The sequence below is a fragment of the Electrona antarctica genome, assembly GCF_951216825.1.
Source record: "Electrona antarctica genome assembly, chromosome: 21".
NCBI classification, from domain to species: Eukaryota; Metazoa; Chordata; class Actinopteri; order Myctophiformes; family Myctophidae; genus Electrona; species Electrona antarctica.
In genome coordinates, this window is record NC_136802.1 from 8,753,031 (window position 1) to 8,780,838 (window position 27,808).

General features: G+C 44.3%; 1 protein-coding gene across 1 annotated transcript in view; it reads right to left on the reverse strand.

Moving 5' to 3' along the window:
• Positions 1-27,398, reverse strand: part of tbc1d14 (TBC1 domain family, member 14) — a 70,348-nt gene extending 42,950 nt beyond the window's left edge. The window contains exons 1-4 of the mRNA XM_079490965.1: positions 27,358-27,398; positions 26,685-26,919; positions 19,964-20,560; positions 18,370-18,745 (exon numbers count right to left, since the gene is read on the reverse strand). Coding sequence (XP_079347091.1) covers positions 18,370-18,745; positions 19,964-20,560; positions 26,685-26,733 — 1,022 coding nt within the window. The 5' untranslated portion in view covers positions 26,734-26,919; positions 27,358-27,398. The remainder of the gene's footprint in view (positions 1-18,369; positions 18,746-19,963; positions 20,561-26,684; positions 26,920-27,357) is intronic.
• Between the last annotated feature and the right edge of the window lie 410 nt (positions 27,399-27,808).

The window sequence follows — 27,808 nt, forward strand, 5'->3', positions numbered from 1 at the left end:
TAACAAAATGTGACCTGAATATTTGATCACATCTAACTTAGCCTGGGGTCCACCTATGCTTTCTATGGCATAGGCAGCTCCATCCTGCCGGGATAATCCCGGCAGGATGAGTGTGTGTGTGTGTGTGTGTGTGTGTGTGTGTGCGTGCGTCAATTTAACAAAGGTGCAGACGATAAGAAATCAGCAGAACCGCCACAAAAGTCAACTCAATACAATTTTGACTTTTGACCAAATAAATGAATGCAAGTGCACAAGTGCAATTAATTATTATTGTGTTGTATAACTTGGCATTACCTATCTCAACTTTCAATCTATGTTAACCTATGTTAACTTTCATAAAATGAAATGAATGGAATCCCTTGAACTACAGTATGCTTTGGGAAATTGTCGGCAGGAATGTAAAGTATCTTCTGAGTCATAGTCAATGGACTAAACTAAATATGTTTTGGGTCCAGGAGGGGTCCAGGAGGGGTACAGGAGGGGTCCAGGAGGGGTCCAGGAGGGGTACAACAGGAGGGGTATCGATTTGAACAAAACTACATGAAAATCCAATTCCAAACCAAAATCCATGTTCATCAATATCATGCCAGGATATCCAGATCAGGCCTATAGACTCTGGCCTAAAGCCTATTAGGTAACAACGACAAGGGTAAAGGCAGGAGTGTGGATTGGGTTCAATCGAGGCAATCACACATGGATTACTTTCCTTGGTGAGGCATTGGTCAAACTCCAGCTGATGCAGGGACTGTAATTCTTATCTGAAGCTTGTCTTTCATCCTTGAATTGCACTGGCAGCAACAGACCACATTCAATTGTACTGCTGGAGCCTACAGTACAGCAACATGAGGTTATGCAACTTTACCATTACTGTCGCACTATTAGAAATATTCATTCTAGTGGAGATTTTAAGGGGAGCTAAAAAGCCCAACACGCCACTCCGCCATGTTACAGTAGATCAGTGGTTCTCAACCAGTGGTCCGGGGACCACCAGTGGTCCTTGAGGAGGTTCCAGGTGGTCTCCAGCTAAATAATGGAGTTGGTAACCAAATGGACCCTTATCTTTAACTCTTGAAATTGAAACCAAATGGACCAATATGGGTCCATTTGTTAGATTATTGCTAAACATCTACATTATACTTAATTTACAATAAATCTGCACAATTAGAGAATGTATAATTGTTATTTTGATCAATGTTTACCAACAGCATGGAATTGTTGCAACATATTCTTTAGTTTTGGGTACGAGAGGCTAAATGTCATCACATGGTGGTCGTGGCTCTAATGCCGAATAAATAATGGGCCTTGTTATGAAAAGGGTTGAAAACCACTGCAGTAGATCATCTGATAGCACACACATTGAAGGGAACCCCTTTTGGTGTTAGCATCATGTTATGCTTCAGCTATTAAAAAATAGCAGATCTACAAGCTCATAGCGCGCCACTCGGTGGCGCGCTATGAGCTTGTAGGTCTGCTATTTTTGAAAAATCGGATGTCAGGATGTAGAAGACATTTTTAGAATCTGATCTCAGGTCAAAATGGGTTAAGCAGATCGCATGAGAGGCACGTTGCCCCGTATCCGTACAGAATACTACAGATTGTATGGTACCGTGTAGCACACAATGTCCATACAGATTAGATGGTGGCACATGTCGCCCTATGTTAAATCATTTTGACCTGAGATCAGATTCTAAAAATGTCTTCTACATCCTGACAGTTTTCTGAAAAAGCTATGTTTCTATGTCAGTCGTTCTTCGATTTTTCAAAAATAGCAGACCTACAAGCTCGTAGCGCGCCATGAGCTTGTAGATCTGCTATTTTTCAATAGCTAAAGCATAACATAATGCTAACACGCATGAGAGGCACGTTGCCCCGTATCCGTACAGAATACTACAGATTGTATGGTACCGTGTAGCACACAATGTTCATACAGATTAGATGGTGGCACATGTCGCCCCCGTGTTAAATCAGATACCTGCATATTTTTTACGCGCCATAACTGTTAACAAATTGCTCAGAGTGAGCAAAAGGCTGAAAGGGATTCCTTGCTGGTGACTTTGCTAATTTATGAAAAAAAAAGACACACACACACACACACACACACACACACACACACACACACACACACACACACACACACACACACACACACACACACACACACACACACACACACACACACACACACACACACACACACACACACACACACACACACACACACACACACACACACACACACACACACACACACACACACACACACACACACACACACACACACACACACACACACACACACAGCAAGAAACGTCTAAAGAATGTCACGTTCAGTCAGTGTTCCCAGCACTCAAATATACATGCTATCTAATCTGAATCAATGGTACACAGTGTGGTACAGTAGTTTTCAGGAGTTCAAAAGTTTTCAGGAGTTCAAAAGTTTTCAGGAGTTCAAAAGTTTTCAGGAGTTCAAAAGTTAACCCATTTAGGACGGGAACCCATCCGTGTCGCTTCAGCGTTAACCACTTTAACCATAATTATAAACTTCAGCTGTTGAAAAATAGCAGATCTACAAGCTCATAGTGCACCGTGTGCCACGAAACGAGCTTGTAGACCTGCTATTTTTTTTTAAAGTCGTGAAAATGTGTGCAATTCTTGGAATATATATTCTTTCACAGCAAAACGTTTTTAACATATTTTCAGATGGGGGGGGTCGGCGGCCAATTACATATAATTTTTGGGGTCCTTGACATGAAATATAGTTTGAGGTTAGGTTTTTCAGAAAACTGTCAGGATTTAGAAGACATTTGTAGAATCTGGTCTCAGTCCTAAATTGGTTAAATTGGTGAGCAGAGAGCAGCCATGTTCTGCACTAGAGAGAAAACATGCTATTGATTGATTGATTGATTGATTGAAGAATTTATTAACAGTTTGCAGAATTACAGTACATTTCAAGCACAAACTCAATACAAACCCAATTAAGCATTACACTTGTTTCCAATAGGGTCCACCATGTTCAAATCATCAAAACATTTAGAGACGTACAAATAGACACTTCTATAGACAGAACAGGAATTCATCATAAAGGAGGTAAAAAGGGAAAAGAAACATATACAGTGAGGGAAAAAAAGGGGTGGGAGGGAGCACCGAGAGCACCGAGAACATCATCATCAATCACGTCTGCTTGAAAACAAGCAGAAGCACAGTCCGGATAGAAGGAAAAATAATTGGTTTGTGGTGGGTCGGTGGGTGGGTGGGTGGGTGGGTCGGTGGGCGGGTGGCTAATTTTGCAAACAACAGCTATAAAATCTCATTAGCAGCCATAAAATCTCATTATAAAAGGCTTAACACTATCAGGTCCTGCCAGAGTCCATGTCTATATTGGCAAGCATGCAGGGAGGGTCAGCCTCTGCGGAGGTGAGGGGAACGAGGCCTAATGTAATAATACTCAACTAGAACATGTCAAAACCAGAGATGAGGCCTGTTGGAACAAAAACCCAGCTCAGAGGTTAACGAAGCGGCGGGAATGACGCAAACAGATTAATGTGGTAATCTATTGTACGTCAAGGTCAGTCCACACACACCAATGCAACTCCTTGCAGCAGCAACAACTCCTTGCAGCCACTATCCCCAACTGCAACTGGCCAGTCCACACACCGCTGCAACGGTCTCTAAGGTGGTTTTGTTGCAAGGAGTTGCATTACAATTTAGGCATTTTAGCAGACGCCCTTAAACAATGCGTAATGCGTATACAATACACTATAGAGTGCCATAAGTGGCATAAAATACTATCTAAGTTACATACGTTGAGCCTTTGTATCCGCCTGTAAGGTCGTCGAGCTGAGGGCAAGTGCTACGCTAAGTGCCAGTGACTTCTCTGGCCAGTCCACTACGGCATTGGCGTGGACTGGCAAGAGAAGACATAAACAGACAATGTGGGAGGCCACAAGCATCTCTCCATCACTTCTAAGTTCTCTTGGAGGCTTATTTGAAGGGCATGAGAGGAGGGACTAATGTTAGCTTGAGCAGCACTTTAACTAAGACTGCAAAAGAGTCATAATTATAATGGCTGAGCGTTTAACTTGTGTGAACCTGACTTGACTCAGCACTGTGTGTGTGTGTGTGTGTGTGTGTGTGTGTGTGTGTGTGTGTGTGTGTGTGTGTGTGTACGTGCACGTGCGCGCAGGCATCTGTAAGACAACGTGCTGTACTTTACAATGAGATAGAACTAGAGTAAAAATAAATAATACCTAATCAAAATGACACCGGCAGCCAAAAGAAAAAAACCTTGTGAGTGACACGTGACGATAATGTGATGAAGGCAATTCAAATGTTATTATATATGAGAGCAGTGGAGAGAAAAAAAGAACATGGTATAGATTTGAAAACGGGAGAGTTAAAGTGTAACCTCAGGGCTTGCCCCCTTGTTAAACTGTGTACAGGCAGCGCTGAACGGCAGTAACCCTGTGAGCCGTCATAAAAGGAATGCCACACAGAGGAAATATAGAGGACATTGCTCACTCACTGCTGAGTGGAAACTTGAGTAAAAGGACTAAAGGTTTTGACACGGCAGATTAGACCAGAAACCAGATTACTGAACTACATTGTTCCTTTTCACATTCACACAGCCAGGCGTCCATATATTTTGGACATGTTATATTTGAAGAAAGAAAAAGGATTTTCGCTATTCATCGAACGACAAAAGTACGTTTGAGACTTTTCGAAGATGTGATAAAACACATTCTTAGTGTGTTTGTTGACCGGGCATGGTGATGACCACAACAGTACTCGAATGGAAGGTTTACAACTTTCACAGGACCAACAAAAGTACATTTGTGCAATTGTTTTCTATAAAGTGCATTATATAGCCCTGTAAAAGTAAGCTTTGCTCAACATAAGGGGCATGCGATGCCCAGGAGTACCCAGGATGCTCACAGTCAACACTTTGCATAGGCTGCCTGAAACATCAACTTACAGCCATTTGACTTTGTTAGTCATCTATTTGAAGTCAACTCTGAACACGTGCAACAGCGTTTGGAAACACTGAATTAGCCCCCTAGACATATAGACTTTAGTCCTTTCTCGAGGGAGTGCCAAGGGTGTTTTGTTCGAAATCAGTGAGCAACCTCGTTCAAGAGTGCTCTTGAGTCTTAAGCAGGACACTGGGGCGGCAGCAATTGGAGTGACCTTTCATTTTAGAGACGTTATCGGTCCAGCAGTATGCGAGATTAGCTCCGGACACACACATTAAAAAGGGCCACTAGGTCTATGTGATTTGTGTTTGACCCTGAACCATCCAGTTCTACATCCAGTACTATGTTAGGGATGTGAATTGTGAACAAACACATTTGTGTGTTTCAGTCTTTTAGCTGCATACTAATTAGCCTGCGGACCCCCATTTAATGAGATATTCCAGGGACCCCCATAAGAGAAGATTTGTATGGTTCTAGCAGTGATTCTCAACCCGTTTAATTTCAAGGACCCCCAGTTTGACGTGCATTAGTCTACGGACCCCCATTTAATGGCATTTCTATCTCTGAGACCTCAATTTATATTGTAAAATCAATGTTAATTTAACTCGGAGAGTGTACAAATGGACCCGTCCATTTGTACACTCTCAGAGTTACAGACCCATAAGGGTCCATTTAATTACAAACTATCATTTAGCTGGGGAACCCCTGCCCTGGAACTCCCTCAAGGACCCCTGGGGGTCCCCGGACCCCCACTTCGAGAACCACTGCTTTAGGCACGTCCAGCAGCAGAGTGAGAGCACACAGATCCCCTGCTGTAAAAGACATCAGAGGACAGAGACGGGATCATTCATCAGTGTCTAGGAGCCGAGGTACAGCTGCTTGTATCCTGTCCAGGCTGTCTTCTAGATAGAAGACTGGACCACAAGGTACGGCTGCTTGTATCCTGTCCAGGCTGTCTTCTAGCTAGCAGACTGGACCACAAGGTACAGCTGCCTGTATCCTGTCCAGGCTGTCTTCTATAGCTAGAAGACTGCACCACAAGGTACGGCTGCTTGTATCCTGTCCAGGCTGTCTTCTATAGCTAGAAGACTGCACCACAAGGTACAGCTGCTTGTATCCTGTCCAGGCTGTCTTCTATAGCTAGAAGACTGCACCACAAGGTACAGCTGCCTGTATCCTGTCCAGGCTGTCTTCTATAGCTAGAAGACTGCACCACAACAATGCAACTACAGTACCAAAACGAGGATGCACTGCCTCAAGCCTTCCAGGAAACAATGGCGATTAGTTCTTCAAACACAATCAAATGCTGTACACTACAGTACACAGGGCTTAAAGCAAAACAAAATCCCAAGACTGAAAATTATTTTTTTGCAAATCTGCACTGATCTCATTAAATGACCCCTATGAAATCCTCAGGACTGAAATCCGCCCCCAGGACTGAGAACTTTAAGCCCTGTACATCCATAGTTCCATACCTCGAATATCATCATACACCCACGTACTGTACGTACGGGTTCGTAGGAACTTGTATACGTTGAAAACGTCAGTGATATTTAGAGCATAACCTTCACAGGCACAAATACATTTTCAAGCAGCTGGTTAAATCAATCCCTCTGCCAGAGCCTACCTGTCAATATAGATGAGTAGTGAAGGGGCCGCCATCCTTTATTGACCCAAACTAATCCACAAAAAGATCCAAGTCCTCCAACATAAAAAGGGAGAAAAACAGAGGATCCACCAAGGGAGATCAGATCCAAGGGAGAGTAACTCGCTCTCTGTGTGTCTCAGAAAATAGAACGGGGGGGAAAAAGATGACAAACTCCTGTTGAAGTCAAACCTGTCTCAACTCAATCTGAAAAGACTCAACCCCAAACCCCACGCCCCCCCCCCACCCCCCATCTACCCCGTAGCGGTAGCACGGAGGCCAGCTTGGGAAAAGTATAGGACGCACACACACACACACACAGACACACACGCACACGCACACACACACTCCCCAGTCAAACAGTTCACAGCTCAGAGCAAACTGTGTGTTGTGTGAGAGACTGTCAACCGCAGACAGCTACTTGGCCTGCCCGCCTCCCGGGTGAAGGAAGGGTGGGAGGTTCATCTGAGCGAACGGGAGGGACAGAGTGTGTGTGTGTGTGTGTGTGTGTGTGTGTGTGTGTGAGGGCAGAGGGAGGAGGAGGAGGAGGAGGAGGAGGAAGAGCGGACGGGACGGTGGGAGAAACAATGGTGAAGGGAGGGTGGGCTTTAAGGGAGGGCACGGTAAACACGGTGTTCTGGGACTGGGAAAACCTTGAATGAAACCTTGAACCTCTTGGGAATTATATAAACACACACTTGAAAATCTCTGAATCGTATAGACGGACACACGTACGCAATCGCGTCCTAAAAACAACACAGCAAGGATCGGGTTACAGGTTGTGAGCGTAGGGGATTTTCAGCCGGGCGCCTGGTCAAACAAGAGGTGGACGGACAGAGCAGCACTACCGCAACCCCCCCCCACCACCACCACACCACACCACCTCCACCTCCAGCCCCTGCCCCTGTGAGCTGACGAGAGGGAGGAAGGAAGAGGACAAGAGGAATTGCAACACGCGAAGAGGAAGTGAAGAGATCGCAGAGGGTTCAGTCACATCATTTCTGGCAGTGTCCAGTAGTAACCAATTTCTGGGTAAATATATTGAATTGGTTCTCCAGACAACTGGGAAAGGATATTCAGCCAGAAGGCTGTTTAGCAATAATCTGGTTGCTCTGATGAGACAATTAAGGGCCCTTCCTTCCCACCAAAGACAGATCCTGTCTATCCCTGCAAGACCCGGATATATTTCTACTTGCAAAAAAGAGATTTCAACCTTATTACTACTTTGTACTACTAGGACTCTGCAGAGGAAATTATGTTGAAAAATGTTTATAAATGTTATGCACATTTATAATAATTATTAAAATAGTAATAATAAATTAATAATTTACATTTGGGAGATATCTTTCACAATAATAAATGTACATGTTCTAGACATTCTAATGATCACATTTTTTTTTTATATTACAGCCATTTTACTTACTTTTTGTCAGGGTTAAAGGCAACATCAAATGGTTTTTTTTTGTGGCTTTCGCCTTTATTTTATATATTTTATGGTGGGACAGACAGTAGGCTGACAAGAAATGGGGGGGGAAGACATGCAGTAAAGGCCGTGGGGATCGGGAGTCGAACCCGCGGCACACTGCCAGACTGGATTACCTAGCCTGGTTAATAAACCAGACCGAATCAGCCGTTGGCAAAAAAAAGTTGCCTACCAGCGGATTACGGTCTGGCGAGGCTCAGTAGCACGCCTCTTTCCTACAGCAGAGAACAGGTCGGACCAATCGGGACACGGTATGCAATATAGGCGGGCTTTGGTACAGTGACGTTCAATGCTTGAGACCTTTGACTGACAGTAGCTCTGACCAATTGCGTCGAAGAGAAAATGTTCCCCGGGAAATGAAATCCAAGTGGAGCCAGCCCAGACTGATATACCGCGACAGTGTTGTGTGATATTAGTCTGGCTTATTAGCCAGGCTATGGATTACCAGCCAAGGTGCCTGGACCACTGAGCCACGGCCCAGGCCCCGTAACATCACTTTAAAACAAACATATCCCAGCAACTGCAGATGCAGTCTCTCAACTTGATTAAAGTGTCAGACAAGCTATTACAAAATCATAGTTCACTTCTTTGTATGCTTGCTGCATGTGTGCAAGCACCAGATACAGTCCCTGCACTGCAGTCCTTCTGAACTACAATGAATGTTATATGGCACGGCGGCCGAGTACATCCTTGCAGGCAGTGACAGTGAGTAACAGTACTGTACTGTAGCCTGCCTGCCTACCTGTTAATGTTTTGGGCAGCTGCTGCTGCTTTTACTGCTACTTTTACAATGAATTAATTACTCACCTAATGCTGGCTTCCGCCGGCCGCCACAGTAGAGGATCCACTTCCACCATGTTTAACTTATATTCCGTATATTATACGTTGTTTAAGTCAAAGATGCACAGCATCATGGCTTTCATATAGTAAATATAATCCACCACATCTAATCAATGTTTACAGTCTGTGAGTCCCTCCCTCCCGGCATCGATCTGAAAATGGAAGTAGGCTATGGAAGTAAGCTACAACCGAAACAGACTTCCTCTTCAAAATAAGAGCTATACTTATGTAATGATTAGTCAACACTAGTTCTATTTCTTAAGTGAACTTACAGGATGTGTAGATAGATTTGTAGCGCCCTGAGAGATAATGCTTTGAATGGGTATCTGTCGTGAGTGACTGTGTAACGCTGTGTGGTCGTCGATTTTTTTGTTTTTGTGTGTGTGTGTGTGTGTGTGTGTGTGTGTGTGTGTGTGTGTGTGTGTGTGTGTGTGTGTGGTACAGTACAGTATGTAGTTTTAAGCTTACTTTTCTGTCATTTGATGTCTTTTACTGTTGTGTTTTGTAATTGACACAAATCTAAATCGATCGAGCCTTTGCAGGTTTTGCCCCTATAGGCTATGGAATGAGCTCCCACTCCACCTAAGAACTGTGAATTCTGTGGACATTTTCAAAGGACTGTTGAAAACTCACCTTTTTAAACAGGCCTTTCCATAGCCGGCCTGGTTAAATGTTGATTGCTTTATTTTATTGACTTGTTTTATTGACTTGTTTTAATTTTATTGTTGTTAAAGCACTTTGTGACTGTAATAGTCTGTGAAAGGTGCTCTATAAATAAACTTTACTTACTAAATAAAGTATGAAAAAAGAAGAAAAAACAAAAGAGGAAGTGAAGAGGAAATGAAAGCAATAAAACATAAAAATAAAAGATTGCACAGCTAGAAGCAAAATAAAAATCAGTTGGCCGGCACGGGTCCGAGGGCTGGCTGTGCAAATAAATAAGTGCAGTGAGCTTGAAATAGCTCTGGTCAAACTTTGGCATTGCATTGAGTACAGGCAGCTGACCCCATCTAAAACTCTAGAGGTCATTATGGGTCACTCACCTGAAATAAACTCGTTACAAGGAGCGATTCTCAAGGACTGACTGTTGAATTATATGTAAATGCCAATGCGGTCCCACTTGATTGAAACACATAAGCAGTGGTGCTCAACCCTTCAAGGACCCCAACAATTATATGTATTTGGCCCGCGGAATATTAGGCAACTTCTTGATTACTGGGGGGGATATTTTTTAAATAATACTGTCTGTAAACAATAAACATACATCAAATCATGTGAGGAAGGTGATTTGGCAAATATAGAGAGATCCGTTACTTGGATATTGCTCAAGGCAGTGACTCAAACCACATAGTCGTTTAGCAAAGGGAACTGAAGCGTGTTTCCTCGTACTTTTCAGCTGTAACCCAGAGACCATTTAACCACATTACTGTCCCAATTCAACGTCCACATTCTGGGGGGCAACATTCGACAAGAATAGCCCATACGAGTAGAGTTGTACTAATAGCATTTTATTTTTTTCCCCTCCCGATTAAGTGGCTCTCAAAGTGGGGTCCAGGGACTCTCTGGGTTCCGGGACCCTTACAGGTCTGTAACTCTGAGAGTGTACAGTGTACACACATGGTACCAAAGGGACTCTTAACCCATTTTGACCTGAGATCAGATTCTAAAAATGTCTTCTACATCCTGACAGTTTTCTGAAAAAGCTATGTTTCTATGTCAGTCGTTCTTCGATTTTTCAAAAATAGCAGACCTACAAGCTCGTAGCGCGCCACTCGGTGGCGCGCTACGAGCTTGTAGATCTGCTATTTTTCAATAGCTAAAGCATAACATAATGCTAACACCAAAATGGGTCCCCGCCCAAAATGGGTTAAGTTACGCTTCCATTTGGTTCCATTTTGTACACTCTATATACAAGCCCGCATGTACATATACAAGCGCATGTACCAGCTCAAAACGTGATACTTTGTGAGCTTGTATATCGGCTATTTTTGGTGAACAACTTTGGTGTACAGGTAAAAAAAAAAAAAAGGGACCTCTGCCGGTGCCTGGTCAGCTACATATGGGTGTTAAAGGGACCTCTGCCGGTGCCTGGTCAGCTACATATGGGTGTTAAAGGGACCTCTGCCGGTGCCTGGTCAGCTACATATGGGTGTTTACATGGACCTCTGCCGGTGCCTGGTCAGCTACATATGGGTGTTAAAGGGACCTCTGCCGGTGCCTGGTCAGCTACATATGGGTGTTAAAGGGACCTCTGCCGGTGCCTGGTCAGCTACATATGGGTGTTTACATGGACCTCTGCCGGTGCCTGGTCAGCTACATATGGGTGTTAAAGGGACCTCTGCCGGTGCCTGGTCAGCTACATATGGGTGTTAAAGGGACCTCTGCCGGTGCCTGGTCAGCTACATATGGGTGTTTACATGGACCTCTGCCGGTGCCTGGTCAGCTACATATGGGTGTTTACATGGAAGGGACCTCTGCCGGTGCCTGGTCAGCTACATATGGGTGTTTACATGGAAGGGACCTCTGCCGGTGCCTGGTCAGCTACATATGGGTGTTTACATGGAAAACCAATTGCTGTCCTATGCATTAAAACGTGTATTAACACTTAAAGCTGCTATAAGCAATAATGTCAACATTTTAATGACATTTTTTGTTTTATTCAGACAGCCAGCATTTTTTTCTTGTGAGCGTTCTGCGTCTGAATACCAAAAAAAAAAGTCATTACAATTTTGACATATTATTTCTTATAGCAGGAATAAACAGGAATACACAGACATGCCCAGACTCATGTAAGGGGAAGTGTTTTTCCTGATGGAATTCCCTTGTTGCCTCCTCAACTAAAGTGCCTTGCAGAGTCGAACGTAATAATACGACGCCATAATACATACGCAACGGAGGGTGAGAGAAATGTCTCCCTTGCGTCACGCCAGTTGTCCTGGGACAGCACTTACCAACAGGCACAGCGCAGGCGTCTGTCTCAATGCCACTTCTGCACTCAATGCTCATGCCTTTATTGCCTCAGGCGCTGTATTGTTGTTGTGCACACCACACAGATGTAGTGTACTTTATAGCATTGGTTCCCAACCTGTTTTATACAGTACAGTAAGTACCACCTAAGAAAATATTTGTACCACCATAATAATAAATAACATTTATTATGTATTTATATAGGTAAAAACACAGGAGCGTATACCTGCCCTTTTTGTTCCATTCCTAAGCCAATAATGCTGCTGCTCTGACAAAACTCAGTCTAATCACTAATCAGCACAACTGATGATATTTCTAATGTGATTTAAATCCGTTCTCAAATCTTCTATTAACGGCTAGGTGTGCTGTCATGCCCATTTCAGCACGACTGGAGAGCCTATTTCAACCAATTGCTTGTTCAGAAGAACTACCTGTATATACATATTATTTCATTCCACTTTTGTCTTTTTTCTCCTTTTTTTAGGCGACTCTTCTGTGTACCACCAGAGGGAGGGGGGCTCAAGTACCACTAGTGCAGGGGTGGGCAACTTTGTCGATGGAGGGTCACTATATTTCCACACTCACTCCAGAGGGTCACTATATTTCCACACTCACTCCAGAGGGCCACTATATTTCCACACTCACTCCAGAGGGCCACTATATTTCCACACTCACTCCAGAGGGCCACTATATTTCCACACTCACTCCAGAGGGCCACTATATTTCCACACTCACTCCAGAGGGCCACTATATTCCCACACTCACTCCAGAGGGCCACTATATTTCCACACTCACTCCAGAGGGCCACATTGTATATTATGTTACTGTAGCAAAAATACGCACCGCAACGCGTTTTGAGCTTGTAGATCGGCTATTTTTGCTATATTTGAATTGAAATCCTGAAAAAAATATGTTTTTTTTTTGTTTGTTTTTTTGGAATCCTCAACTCAACTCAACTCAAATTTATATAGCACATATCACAACGACCAATGGTCGACCAAAGTGCTGTACAGGTATAACTAGAAAAAGTGCCCTTCTGGGCACAGGTCTCCACCAGGAGTGTGATGTTTGGCAAAATGTTTAGGAGCAATATAAACGTGTGTGTGCGTGTGCGTACATGCGTGCGTGTGTGTGACGTGGCTTGGCCTGTTGTAGCGCCACCATGAGGCTGATTTGAAAACTGTCAAGTGGCATTTCTTCCAAAGCCTAGTGGGAATATGCATGCACAGTTTCACCACAATCGGACGCTGCGTTGAGTAGTTCTGGCGATTTGTACAAAACGGGTACAAAGCGGGCTACTCCTGAAAAGTTTAGAAGCCAATCGTAGCCAATGAGGGTGGATTATGAGAAATCAAACAAACCCGTCTTGATCACATGACTATGGAGAGCATGTGTATTTGCGTGAAATTTGAATAAAATCTGAAGGTAATATTAGAAAATGTGTTTTACATATGTCGGCCTCCTGCTGGCGCTATAAAGAGCAGATGTGAAAAATTCCAGGCAAAGGTTTTTCCTTGGCCTCTAGGGAGTTGGCATACAAAGTTATCCACAGATCCGTGCAGTTAGAGGTAAAAACACTTTTCTGCCAGTTATAGCGCCACCATGAGGCTGAGTTGAAAATGTTCATGTGGCATTTCTTCCTGGGCCTAGTGGGAATGTGCGTGCACAATTTCACGGAAATCACACGATGTGTTCATGATTTGCAGCATTTTGTTTGAAACTGAGCACTCCTGCTTGCTTTGGAAGCCAATCTTAGCCAATCAGGAGGGAGTCTGAGAAATCTGAAAGACCCGTTTCGTTGAATGGCTCTAGAGAGACTGTGTACCAATTTGCGTGATGTTTGGACAAAATCTGTAGGTGTACTGTCCAAAAACTTGTTTTGCACAAAGCAACCTCCTGGTGGCGCTATAACAGGCCGTTCTGGAAATTTTGGGGCAGAGGTTCATCGTTGGCATCCAGGGAGTGTGTGTGCAAAATTCGGCATCGACCGGGTTAACGGTGCCGGAGATTAGCTGATCACAGACGGACGGACGGACGGACGGACGGACGGACGGACGGACGGACGGACGGACGGACACACGGTCGGACAAAACATACTCTCTCCCCATGCCTTCGGCCTGGTGGAGACAATGAAAGATTGCCAGAGAAAAAAAATCACAGGAAATCTGATGACACTAACATGATTTGTTAAAATAAAGCATGGCAAATCAAAGTAAATCAAAACAGAACTAGAACTAGAAAAAGTGCCCTTCTGGGCACAGGTCTCCACCAGGAGGATAGGACTGTGTGAGATGTTTGGCAAAATGTTTAGTAGTAATATAAACATGTTTGCCTTGTATGGCAATTGGATGATTTGAGGCATTTTGTTCCAATCAACCTGTTTTGCAAAAATCAACCTGTTGGTGGCGCTATAACAGGCCAATGTGAAAAGGGTGGGATATATTCCTCAGCCTAGTAAGAAAATGTGTGAAAGATTTCACGTAAATTGCATGCTGTGTTCATGATTTGAGGCTTTTGTTCAAAACGGGGCAATCTTGCAAACTGTGAAAGGCAATTGTAGGCAATTAGGGTGGAATATGAAATATCGGACAGATCCGACTTGAGCACATGACCATAGAGATACTGTGTAACGATTTGTGGACAGAATCTGGAGGAGTAATATCCAAAAATGTGTTTTACAAAAGTCGGCCTCCTGGTGGCGCTATAAAAGGCAGATGCGGAAAATGCAGGTCAAAGGTTTGTCCTTGGCCTCTAGGGAGTGTGCATGCAACGTTTCACGCAGATGGGTGCAGTTTTAGGTAACAAATGTGAAAAGCTGCCTCATGGTGGCGCTATAACAGGCCGTTCTGGAAAATGCGGGGCAGAGGTTCATCGTTGGCATCTAGGGAGTGTGTGTGCAAAGTTTGGCATCGACCGGGTTAACGGTGCCGGAGATTAGCTGGTAACGGACGGACGGAAGGACACACGGACACACACACGGACGGAGTGCAAAACATACTCTCTCACCATGCCTTCGGCCTGGTGGAGACAAAAATAGAAAAGACAGAACAGTACATAACAAAAGTGCAACAATATGGAGAAACAGAGAGACAATATAAGAAAAGAAAATAGAGCTATGGACAGTATAACATTTACATAATCAGGCACTGTCGAAGGCCACAGAGAAAAAGTGAGTCTTCAATAGGGACTTAAAAACCTCTAATGAGGTGGCAGAACGAATGTGGAGGGGTAGGCTGTTCCAGAGTCTAGGGCCGGCCGCTGCAAAGGCCCGGTCACCTCTCATCTTGTATTTGGTTTTGGGGTCGGTTAGCAGTAGCTTGTCAGCTGACCTGAGGGGTCTGGGCGGAACATAAGGGTCAATGAGTTCTGACAGGTACAGGGGGGCAGCCCATTTAGGGCTTTAAAAACAAATAGCAAAATCCTGAAAAATAACATTTTTATTTAATTTAAAATGAATGTAGTTATAGTTATGTTAACTTTATGAACTAAATCCAAACACGTTGGACATACAAAAGCGGGTCATGTTTGCATGTTTGGAATTGTAACAGCTGAAATCAATAATATATCAGTATTATTCTGATATTAACCTGAGGGCCGCATTAAGTGAAGGTGGGGGCCGCATGTGGGCCCCTGGGCCGCCAGTTGCCCATTTATGCACTAGTGGTACAAGTACCAGCGGTTGGGAACCTATGTCTTATAGTGCATGTAGCATTGTCACTGTGCATGGACATTGCACACAGTGCGATTTGTGGAACAAAGTTCAGGTGCATTAGGTTCAAGCTGTTTGCATTGGGGTCATGCCTTGAGTATACGGTCCCTTCGCATTCATATGTGATGTGGGTGTTTGTGTAGCCAACGGCACACACATAGAGAATGATTTACATCACTTGGCTATTGCAGGGTTTTAAAACACTTGTAAAGTTCTTTCTTGTTCCTTTTAAAACCAGCAACCCTTTGAACCTGGTTTTATTAGTCATTAGCTTCCCTGCCATTGTTTAGGGCCAATTAAGGCATAGCAGAGTTGTAGGCTTTGTAGCCCGCTGAAGCCTTTCTGCTTCAGAGGACTGAGAGGAGAGTGTTATTATGCTAGTAGGGGTCATATCCAAGGGCAGCCATGTTCTACCTGCTTTACCAGAGGCAAGGACTGTCTAAAGAGGACGAGACGCGAAGACCGTACGGGCGACGCCATGTTTCTTTAAACTTTCTTATGGTGCTCCATGGAAGGAAAGAAACATGCGCAGTTGAGACCAAGGAAGCTGAACGCGGAAGTGTTGGCTGCATATAGCCCATTGCGCATGTTTCTTTCCTTCCATGGAGCACCATAAGCAACATGGCAGCGCCCGTACGGTCTTCGCGTCTCGTCCTCTTTAGACAGTCCTTGACCAGAGGCAGGAAGTGTGTGTGTGTATACATTTAAACAGCATGACCTTGAGCAAAGTTTGTAACAGCACAATAAACGTAAACCTGCAATTGTTATCCAAGAAGCATAGTGAAGTAGAGTCCAGACCTTGCTGCACACAAACAAAGGCTAAGTGCAGTGCATGACTGACTCTCATGGAGGGAGGGGAGGGGGGTTGACTAGTTACTGCACAGTCAGGCCTGGTAGTAGAAAATGAGAAATGACTCACAAGAAGCATTCATGGACACAGTGAATGATCTGCCACTACATAATGAATAGAAGTCATTGTTTTGTGGAGCAAAAAAAAAAAACACTTTCAAAATGGAAACGCAATTGTAACAACGACGACTGTCTCACTGTTAACGGATCGTGAGAAAGTAAAGTGTGTAACTGAAACTAAAGTAACTAAACTGAAGTGAAACTCTCCAAATTGCCAATTCTCCTTCCTCCCCGTTCCATCGTCGTGCCAGGTGCCAAGCCTCGAGTGCAGTGGGTGGTTACACCGGGTGCTCGTGTTTGGTCCTACAGTCATGAGTCCAACACCCTACACAAAACCCAAAACCTAAACCTATAACCTCACGGGTTAGTTAGTTTTAACCTGCCACGGGTTAGTTGTAACCTGCCACGGGTCAGTTGTAACCTGCCACGCATGTCAGGAGCCACGGGTGAGTTTTAACCTGCCAGGGGTTAGTTTTAACCTGCCACACATGTCAGGAGCCACGGGTGAGTTTTAACCTGCCAGGGGTTAGTTTTAACCTGCCACACATGTCAGGAGCCACGGGTGAGTTTTAACCTGCCAGGGGTTAGTTTTAACCTGCCACACATGTCAGGAGCCACGGGTGAGTTTTAACCTGCCAGGGGTTAGTTTTAACCTGCCACACATGTCAGGAGCCACGGCTGAGTTTTAACCTGCCAGGGATTAGTTTTAGTCGGGGGCCACGGGTGAGTTTTAACCCACAGAGCGGGTTAGGTGTAACCGGCAGCGCATGTCAGGAGCGACGGTGTTGTCGAAGTAATGCCTGTCGGTCTGTTACACCCGAGTTACGCCTCACCAGCTGCATTGGATTGATAAAATGTCCATGCATTTTGTTGCCACTGTATTTATCATGTACAGTACACTGCTGCTTTGCAGTGTGAGTAGTGTCCATGTACAGTACACTGCTGCTTTGCAGTGTGAGTAGTGTCTGACTCACACTGCAGTTGATAGAAAAGAATACCTACGAGCACTCATGTTATAGCCAATAGGATTCCTGTTTATTTTTCATTTTCCTCCAGGCAGCAGCAAGCAAACATAGGGATATTTCGGCCCGGAGGCCTTACTCCTCAGCGTAAATCTCGTGATTTACGAGCGCTAGTATTCTTTTCCATGGACTGTTATCTACCTGAACCGTGCACGGTGCACCCATCACTTTATTACTTTGAACTACTAAACTGCAGCGCTTGCTTCTCCTCCATTCTTCAAGTCACACTGCAGTCTGTTGTCCTGAGGATCTAAGGTTCTTTATGTCAGCTGACTGCTCTCATTTTATATCGGTCTGTTGACAAATGTTATGTACTGTATGTGGTCTGCTCTGATTAAAGCTGCAACAGAGTTTCCACACTTTGCGTACGATGGCAGCCCCAAGTGGCAGCAAAGGTTAACACCACTGGTCACAAGTTCTCATTTCTTTTACACGATTTCGATTGGAAAAGCACTCTTTTTTTTGGTGCAGCTACTCGTGTGAAATGAGGGGGTGCTCCTATCATCATACATCACATTCCGTGCTCAGCCAATCAAATCATTTCCGTGGTACAAAGTACACACAAAGCTGTGCATATAACATATGATAACAATATAATAAAATAAAAAACATCTGACCAGTCTGAAGTGAGTGGTGCTGTACTGTACTGTACTGTACTGTACTGTACTGTACTGTACTGTACTGTACTGTACTGTACTGTACTGTACTGTACTGTACTGTACTGTACTGTACAAGCCCTCCTCCATGTGTGTGTGTGTGTGTGTGTGTGTGTGTGTGGGGAAGACCACTCAAAAATAAATACTGTATTCATTCAAAACTATTACCTGTTGAAGAAACTAGCCAGGGGTCCCAGCCTCTTCCGCCTGCCCTCTTCCTCCAGCTGCGTGACCCCCGGGGGCCACCGGGGGCCACCCCAGGGGTCACCTCCGGGCGACGGGGGCCACCTCGCGGCGCCCCACAGGTCTCCTCCGGGTGACGACGGCGGCGACGACGACAGCGTCACGTCCGAGAAGTGTGCGTGGGCGCCGCTGTGGTCCGTCTCCAGGGTGACGATGGCGCTGGAGTCGGAGGTCACGGTGAAGTCCAGGATGTCCTCGTTGGAGACGGACAGTGTGGCCGACAGCTCCGTGCTCAGGCTGGACACGCTGCCCACCGAGACGTTGTCGCCGCGGTTGTTCAGCGCTCCGCCGCCGCCACCCACTGTAAGAGTCACGATATGATAATGAGCTTATGATGAATCACTGGTTTTCAACCTTTTTCATATCAAAAGGTCCATTATTTATTCTGCATCTGAGACCACGCCGGACGCCGGATAATATTTTACCAATTTTTTATTTAAATACATACCAAACCTGCAACTTTATCTTCAAAGTATTGTTCCAGCCAGTTTCATTTTCTTTGCCATGTAAAGACTTTTTCCAGTTCAACAGTGATGTACACCATTTCAATACGAGACAGGCAAATCATTTACATCTCCCAAAGTTCCGAACTGGTCTGTGTCAGTTCTCCATCAGATACAGGGGGGCCCAGCTATGGAACACCTATACAGCAATCTCATCGAATTCTACTTCATTGAAAAACTTCAAACATAAGTTTAGGACCCACTTAATTGACCAGATTACTTAATTACTTAATTATATCTCTTTGTATCATCTCTTCTTTTCTCTAATCATGTAGATAACCTATAACTCTAATCATGTTCTTGCTGTTTTTTTGTTTTGTTTTGTTCTTGTTTTATATACTGCAACTATGTCTTCTGGATGTTCTATATTTCTTGTACAATGTTTCATTTACATAGGTAGAGGCCTCGTATAAGCCCCTTGGGTTTTTTTGCCTCAGCCTAGCACTTTACCCCTCTTATATTTATATGCTCACTGTGTTGTTTTTTATATTGTGCTGAATAAATAAATACAAAAAATACAAATACCACCGTTTGATGACATTTAGCCTCTCAGACCCAAAACTAAAGAATATGTCCACATTTCCGTGCTGTATTGATGTTGGTACCATTAGGAGAGATAACAGGCAAACGTTGATCAAAATAACAATTATTTTACATTCTCTAATTGTGTAGACTTTGAGTAAATTAACTTAAGTAATGTCAGATGTTTACAATAATGTTTTAACTCTTGAGAGTGTAAAATGAAACCAAATGGACCCATAAGGGTCCATTTGTGATATTGTGTTCGGTGCTCTGTTTATTGATGTCTAGATTTCTGTTCTGTTCTGTTTGTGTTTGTCAGTAGAAGTGTGAAGTTTAAGTAGAGAGATGCAAATACTTGATGCAAATACTTGATGCAAATTTCCTTTGCATCAAGTAAAGCGTCAAAACCGATACTACATGCGTCAGATTAATATTTGTGCTCAGTTTTTAAGGTCGATATATTGTGTGAACAGAAAATGTACTCGTCTATATACCTGCCATCCCCGCCGCGGCCGCCGCAGATGACCTAGGGGCGACACTGAAGAGGCGAGCCGAGTCGTAGCCGCTGCGGGGGAAGGTGGAGGACTTGTGCAGGGCGCCACCCGCGTCCTGCGTCGGCTGGTCCAGGGGCAAGGTGGCTGGGCTGTCGCTGTGGTGGTGCTGGTGGTGCTGTTGGGGGGCGGACGCCCGGCCCAGGTCTCCAGCGCCCGCCAGGCGCGGGTGGTGGGAGACCGGCTCCGGGTTGTTGATCTCCAGGGTGGGGATGCCGGAGTCCTGCGACGCCAGGCTATGGCTGTCCTCCTGCAGGTCGGCATCATCTACGTCGTCGCCGCCGCCGCCGCTCTTCTGGGGGCTGCTGTAGTAGATGGGCGTGGTGGTGGTGGTGGGGGCGGAGGAGGGCTTGTAGCTGGGACGGGAGTGTTGGATGCAGGGGGGGGACGCTCTGGGGGGCTCGGTGGGACAGCGGTGCTGCTGCTGGTTGATGTGGTTGTGTGTGTGGTGGTCGGGGCCGGGATGATGATGTGTAGTAGTGGTGGACGTCTGCTCTTTCACCGCTGAGCCGTTCTCCATGATGGCCCCTCCGGACGCGCCTGAAAGACCACAAACACCCAGACCAGCACATTATTATAGAACAGAAACAAACTAGATGCCTTTTCCAGGATGTCCGCTGATATTAGTCAATTAAGTTCAACCAGTTTATTTTCTCATTCTAAGGCCCGCTGGCCTAGTGGTCTAGGCGCATGCCAGATATAGGCTCTGGCCTGACAGCGCGCTGCGTGTTCGAGTTCCGTTCATGACGACCTTTGCTGCATGTCTCTCCCCTTCTCCCTCTCTCTCTCCCTCTTTCCTGTCATTCTTTACTTTACTTTACTTCTTTAAAAAAATAAAAAAATAAAAAAAAAAATAAAGAAAAAGAGATTTGATGTAGAGGGGAAAAAGTTGGGGTCATATTAGTATAGACCCCCTGAGAGACTCCGGGCCAATGAAGGAGTACAATTAGTACAACTTTTCAATGTAGCCAAAATACCTAACACAAAATCATCAATATACATTTAAATACAGCAATATCAAATATATGAATCGGAAGACAGAAAGTACTCAAAAACTAAAAGAACTATGACAGATAGACCGAGAATTAATTAAAACAGTTCCATTGTTGAGCAAAAGTGCTAGAAATCATTTCCCTGAAGTGCCCTCAGGAAGGCAGCGATCCGAGTTTTAGGGACGTCTGGAGCTCGTTCCAATCAAATGGAGCAGTGACAGAGAAAGCTGCTTTGCCTCATAGCTCTGAGTTAGCAAATGGAACCTTGAGGGTCAGGAAGTCACTCGAACCGTCGAACGGCTCTGATAGGGACTTGGATTCTGATTACGGTTGAACTACAGGGTAGTTTGAATGAAATGTGATCAGCTTGCGACCTCCTGTGTAAAGGATGCTTTTACTGCTGGTGTATATGGTTTAGCACAGTGCAAACCACATTATATCTGTGAGTGTGTTACACATGGAAATGTAAAGGGCAAGGGGGCATCGTTGTGTGTGTGTGTGTGTGTGTGTGTGTGTGTGTGTGTGTGTGTGTGTGTGTGTGTGTGTGTGTGTGTGTGTGTGTGTGTGTGTGTGTTCGTGCGTGCGCATACGTATGCGTGCGTGTGTGTTGACTGACTGGACCCACAAATTGTCCGAGTTTCAACATCCAAATTAGGCTTATTCTACGACAGTTTAAGCCGGTCTGCACCGGAAAACCAGCTTACCGGCTCACTCCTCGCACACCAGGACAGTAAAAGGGCCAAAACAATACAGCCGGAAAGCCATGAGGGAGGCTGAAAGCTGATCCAGCAGTAACCAGGCTGTAACTGGAACCCAGGATGAAATGTGAACATGTCCCGACTCCCTAGTGGGGACTACATCAGGTCTATGCTTTGAACAGCAGCTGGGAAGCTAGAGGAGGCCACTGCTAGCTGATAAGACATGGCCGAGAGCCTCACAGAGGGAATAGTGAAGTCCCTTCCGTTTTCCAATTCAATACGAGTCAAATCCAACTGACAGGATCATGCACTGCACAAACAGAATAGGAGGATGGCCTTTCCACGCACGCACGCATGCTCACAGACACACACAGACACACACACACACACACACACACACACGGTGGACTTGTGTTTAAACAGGGCTTACTGTCTATATGCTTGCAGCAGTCCAGCAGCCGGGACTGTGCATCTTATCTTGATGAGCTACGGGGGAGTTTCCAGCAGGGGGACAAAGGGATATCCACGCTCAGGAGCGCACGCACGCATGCACGCACGCACGCACGCACGCACGCACGCACGCACGCACGCACGCACGCACGCACGCACGCACGCACGCACGCACGCACTCACACACACACACACTCATACACACACACACACACACACACACACACACACACACACACAGTTGCTTCCTGACTGCACCACCTGCTGCTTACAGCTGGATATGAAACACAGTGAGTGTAACTCTAAAAGCGAAAAGAAACTCCAAACATTGCGGCGCAGGGCGGGACGTGCGATTCAGTAGCAAGAGGAACACAGCTGTGGATTATCTAAAGTGCAATCAACGTTATAATAAATAAGTATATAAAGTGGTAACGTAATGTGACGGCATTAACCAACTGTTAGCAATAAGCAAAATGTTGCAACCAAGTTGGCCATGGGTTGTTATTCTTTAAACAATAATGATAATAATAGGGAATACTGTGATATTTGCTACCATTATACGGTAGAAATATGGTAAGTAAAATAAATAAAAAGAAAAGAAAAGCAATGTTTATATTGAAAGCTCTTTCACCACTTAAAGTTTAAGTGGTTAAAGAGGTTTCCCTAAAAAAATAAAGCAAAAAAAAAAGCAATGTTTACATTGTAGGGCTTAACCTACTTTTGTAGGGCTTAAGTCTTAAACCCTACATGTTTCATTGTATATCGAATAGTGAAAATAGCTTGTGACACACAACACCTAGATGTGTTATTTTCGCTAAATGTTCACCTATCGTGACACGCTGCCCAGAACAGGGACACTAGGGTTCATGTGATTAAGTGAATTAATCCGCCAGCCGTGGCCTCGGCTTTAAACCCTGAGCAGCGGCAGCAGCATGATGTCATGTGACCCCAGTAGACTTTGCCTCGACACAGACAGAGCCGCGGCTTGTTCCCTGCCTGCGCTACAGACTACCTACTGTGGCACGATACACCACAAACAGACAGAGATAGAGACACAGACATAGACACAGACAGAGAGAGACACAGACAGAGAGAGACACAGATAGAGACACAGACAGAGACACAGACAGAGACAGACAGAGCCACGGCTTGTTCCCTGCCTGCGCTACAGAGTACAGACTACCTACCGTGGCACGAGACACCACAAACAGACAGAGATAGAGACACAGACATAGACAGAGACACAGACAGAGACACAGACAGAGACACAGAGACACAGACAGAGACACAGACAGAGACACAGACAGAGACAGAGACACAGATAGAGACAGAGACAGAGACACAGACAGAGACACAGACAGAGCAAAGGCTTGTTCCCTGCCTGCACTACAGACTACCGTGGCACGAGACTTGTCGCCGTAGGGTGGATGATGTATGATAAGAGTGCAGCGGCGCTCTTATCATACATCATCTCATTTGCATCCTCACCTTCGTCTTCAATGTTTGTGTTTACGTGATGTTTATGTTTACACTGAAAATTGGCCATTCATTGCCAATGGCATTCAATGTTTGTGTTTGCACACAAACACCCAAAACTGGCCATTCATTGTCAATGGCATTCAATGTTTGTGTTTGCACAAACACTCAAAACTGGCCATTCATTGCCAATGGCATTCAATGTTTGTGTTTGCACAAACACTCAAAACTGGCCATTCATTGTCAATGGCATTCAATGTTTGTGTTTGCACACAAACACCCAAAACTGGCCATTCATTGCCAATGGCATTCAATGTTTGTGTTTGCACACAAACACCCAAAACTGGCCATTCATTGCCAATGGCATTCAATGTTTGTGTTTGCACAAACACTCAAAACTGGCCATTCATTGTCAATGGCATTCAATGTTTGTGTTAGGACAATGTTTGCGTTTACACAAACCCTCAAAGCTGGCCATAGGAGCGGCTAGCTCCCCTCAAAAAATAGCCAATCCACATCACGGCGCATTGTGAGCTTGTAGATCTGCCCTGTTCGCTGCTTTTGTGTGACACTTTTGTATGATAAAGTAATTTACAGAAAAAACATAAAAAGTTGAGATATAGAGATACGAGGTCTCTGCCCAACACGTTGACAACAGCTAGGAAAAGGTCGGACTCGGCGTCTGTGATCGATTCACAGTGGCGTGCACAGATAGACACTAGGGGGTGCTAGAGCACCCCCTGCCCTTTTGGCAATGTGCCCTTTTGAAAAAAAAAGAAAAGAAAAACTTTTTTTTTTCTTCTTTTTTTTTGATTTTTCAAAAATAGCAGACCTACAAGTTCATAGCGCGCCACTCGGTGGCGCGCTATGAGCTTGTAGATCTGCTATTTTTCAATAGCTAAAGCATAACATAATGCTAACACCAAAAGGGGTTCCCGCCCAAAATGGATTAAGGCAACCGGCCGGTTCCACACGCTGCACAAGGTGCCCTTTTTTAACTTGAGCACCTGCCCCTCTAAATGTCTGTGCACGCCACTGTCGATTCATCTTCATCGTTGCCAATTAATAATTGTAATTCGTTGCTGTTGGGCAGAAACCTCTTATCTCCAACGTATTCTACCTTTTTGTGTTTTTCCTATACGTCCTACTTGATCATACATACTACACCGTCACATAAAAGCACCAAAAGTAGCAGAACTGCAAGCCGCACGCATCCCCTGGCCTGGATGTGTCTGGATGATGTGTGTTTTTTTCAATCGTGAAAATGACACATGGTTAAAAGTACTTTTGTGTGATACAATGGACGGCTGTCCAGGACTGCCGTCATCCATGCCGCTTGTGTGACGTCGTTCAGATTCAGTAGACTACAGTGTTGTTTTTGGCAGCAAATTTTGATTTTTGTTTTAGTCATATAGTCTCTTCAATAATTTTCATTTAGTTTCAGTCACCCGGAATGTTTTAGTGTTAGTCTAAGATTTTAGTCGACTAAATCTACAGTTGATTTAGTCAACTAAAATGTATTTTGGCGGGCGTTGATGCTGTCGTAATGACTGTTTTTACACTTGCTGAAAATAGCACATAGACAAGCTCACAACGCGTCGCATGCAACCAAGTGTAAAATGACTTATACTGTATCTCTTGTCCACTAGTTCCTTTCTAATTTTAGTCTAGTCTAGTTGTTGACGAAATTGTCAGTATATTTAGTCATAGTTTTAGTCATCATGGGTTAGTTTTTATGTAGTTTTTGTCAGTGAAAAACCTTTTTCGTCATAGTATTAGTCGACGAAAACAACACTGGTAGACTACTCTTGTAATGCTGACTTTATAGACCTTTGTGTCAGTGGAATTGCGTCCCTAGTCGTCTCGCGTAGCCAGATAACTATTCCACAATCTCCGAATGCTATATAGAGTCTGGAACTACACCTCCCAAAATCCAAGTAATCCGTTTGTCATTTCCGTTCACAAAAATATATTTAAAAATATCTTTAGAGCTTATTTTTTTATTTCCATTTCTGCTAAGCAACCAAGCTATATATGCTTAGATGATTTCTATTTATATTAGGATAAATTGGCACGACTGTAAAGACACTTCCGCTTTACATTTTACTTATGATAGAATTTCCGTTGCTCCTGACTGTATGACGGAAGCTTTTGAAAATTGCGAGAGGCAAAACAGTCTGGCAACGCGAGACTACGTTGCTAGGGAACAGCTTGGGTGCATTTCCTGTCACAACACAGGACAGAACACTTCCACAGGAAATAAACGTGGAGTCTGGACCCAATTAATTGCTAATTTTCCCTGATTGGATACCTAGAATGACACCGATGTCTAGATACTATAAGTAGCTATCTGTAAGAATAGATAAGTGACTACTAGCACGCGCGCACACACACACACACACACACACACACACACACACACACACACACACACACACACACACACACACACACACACACACACACACACACACACACACACACACACACACACACACACACACACACACACTTTCTCTTTCTCAACAAGGGGTCTGCGGACCCTAGGGGGTCCTTAAGGGAGTCCCCACCTAAACAACCGATAAATCATCTTCACCATTATTCACTTACGCAAGTATACGTACATACGTACTTAAGTAAACAATATAATAATGGGATAATCAGACTTTCACAGTTATCTGCTTATCTCTATAATAAATGACAGAGCATATCATACCAAATCAAGTCTAACAAAAAAAACATTTCTTAGATTGGAGGGTCCCATAGTTGTATTAATGTGTTTATTGGGCCCCCAATTATCAAATTGGGGGCCCTTGAAAAGTTTTAATTTAAAGTGTTGAGAGAAAGAATCTATAGTACCACTTTGTGTCTCTTATCTCCGGTCCTTAATTGGCATCAAGTCTAACAATAAACATTTCTTAGATCGGGTGGTGGTGGTGGTCCCATAGTCGTATTTACGTGTTTATTTCATATCAAATTCGGGGGCCCTTTGAAAAGTTTAAATTTAAAGTGTTGTTGTTGTTGAGTTAAAGAATCACACAACCGTACCACTCTGTGTCTCTTCTTCTCCCCGGTCGTTGGCGGTGTGTTGTGCCATGCTGGACTGGACTGGTTGATGGTGATGCTACAGGTGGGCAGGTTGCAGCCGCTGCTGCTGGCTGGATGAGGATGATGATGTTCGGTCCATGATGAGGATGATGATGATGATAAGGCGAATGATGGCGCCTTATTGTGGCTGCACCAACCAACCAACCCTCACCTGCGATCCTCCTCCTCCTCACAGCTTTGACAGGACAGAAGAAAGAAAAGGGGCATGACTTTTAAAAGACTGTCTGTCACACTCACATGTACAAAATAATTAACTTGCAAGTCAATCAAAACTATAATAAATAAAAACAAATGCCACGTGAAGTGAAGTATAAACACCGGACTGGACTTTCTTGTTGTTCGTAAAGTAGTGCACTTGTCGTTTCCTATAATATAAAGCCGGGGCAGCCAGCCAGCCCAGCAGCGCTTCCTCAATCGGCACTATTGCATTATAAACGTTAATAACTGCCATGTTCTGTCGCGGCGGTGAGAAAACGCGCCGCTCTTTAATGCGTTCAGGGTGTAAATAATGTCTCTGTATTTTTCCCCCTTTCTTCTTCTACGTCTTCTTTTAAAACTAAACACTTGAGTCGCGGTCTGTATTATCCCCCCCATCAACACTATTATAACATACCTGTGCCGATGCTTCCGCCGCCATTTTAAAACAAACTTAACAACAGTGCGGCGTAATCGAGCCAAGAATGGTCCGCCTGAGTCGATCTGGATTCACCTGCTGTCATCATGATGATGGTGGTGGTGATGATGATGATGCTGCTGCCCTGAAGGCAGAAATAATCAACCCCCATCATCAGTATTATTTATTTACACTGTCACTCAACTCATGATGAATATGTCTTTATTTAGAGAAGAAAAGAAAAGAAAAGAAAAGAAAAGAAAAGAAAAGAGAGAGAGAGAGAAAACAATACAAGTTTATTATTCTAAAAACCCAGGCAAGAAACAGACATACAGCAAATTACTCAAGATTAATAAGAGAGCTGTTTGAGCAAAGATTAAAAAAAAGAAAAAAAAAGAATTGACATTTGAAATAAGAAGTAATCAATTATATTAATTATAATTATAATAAT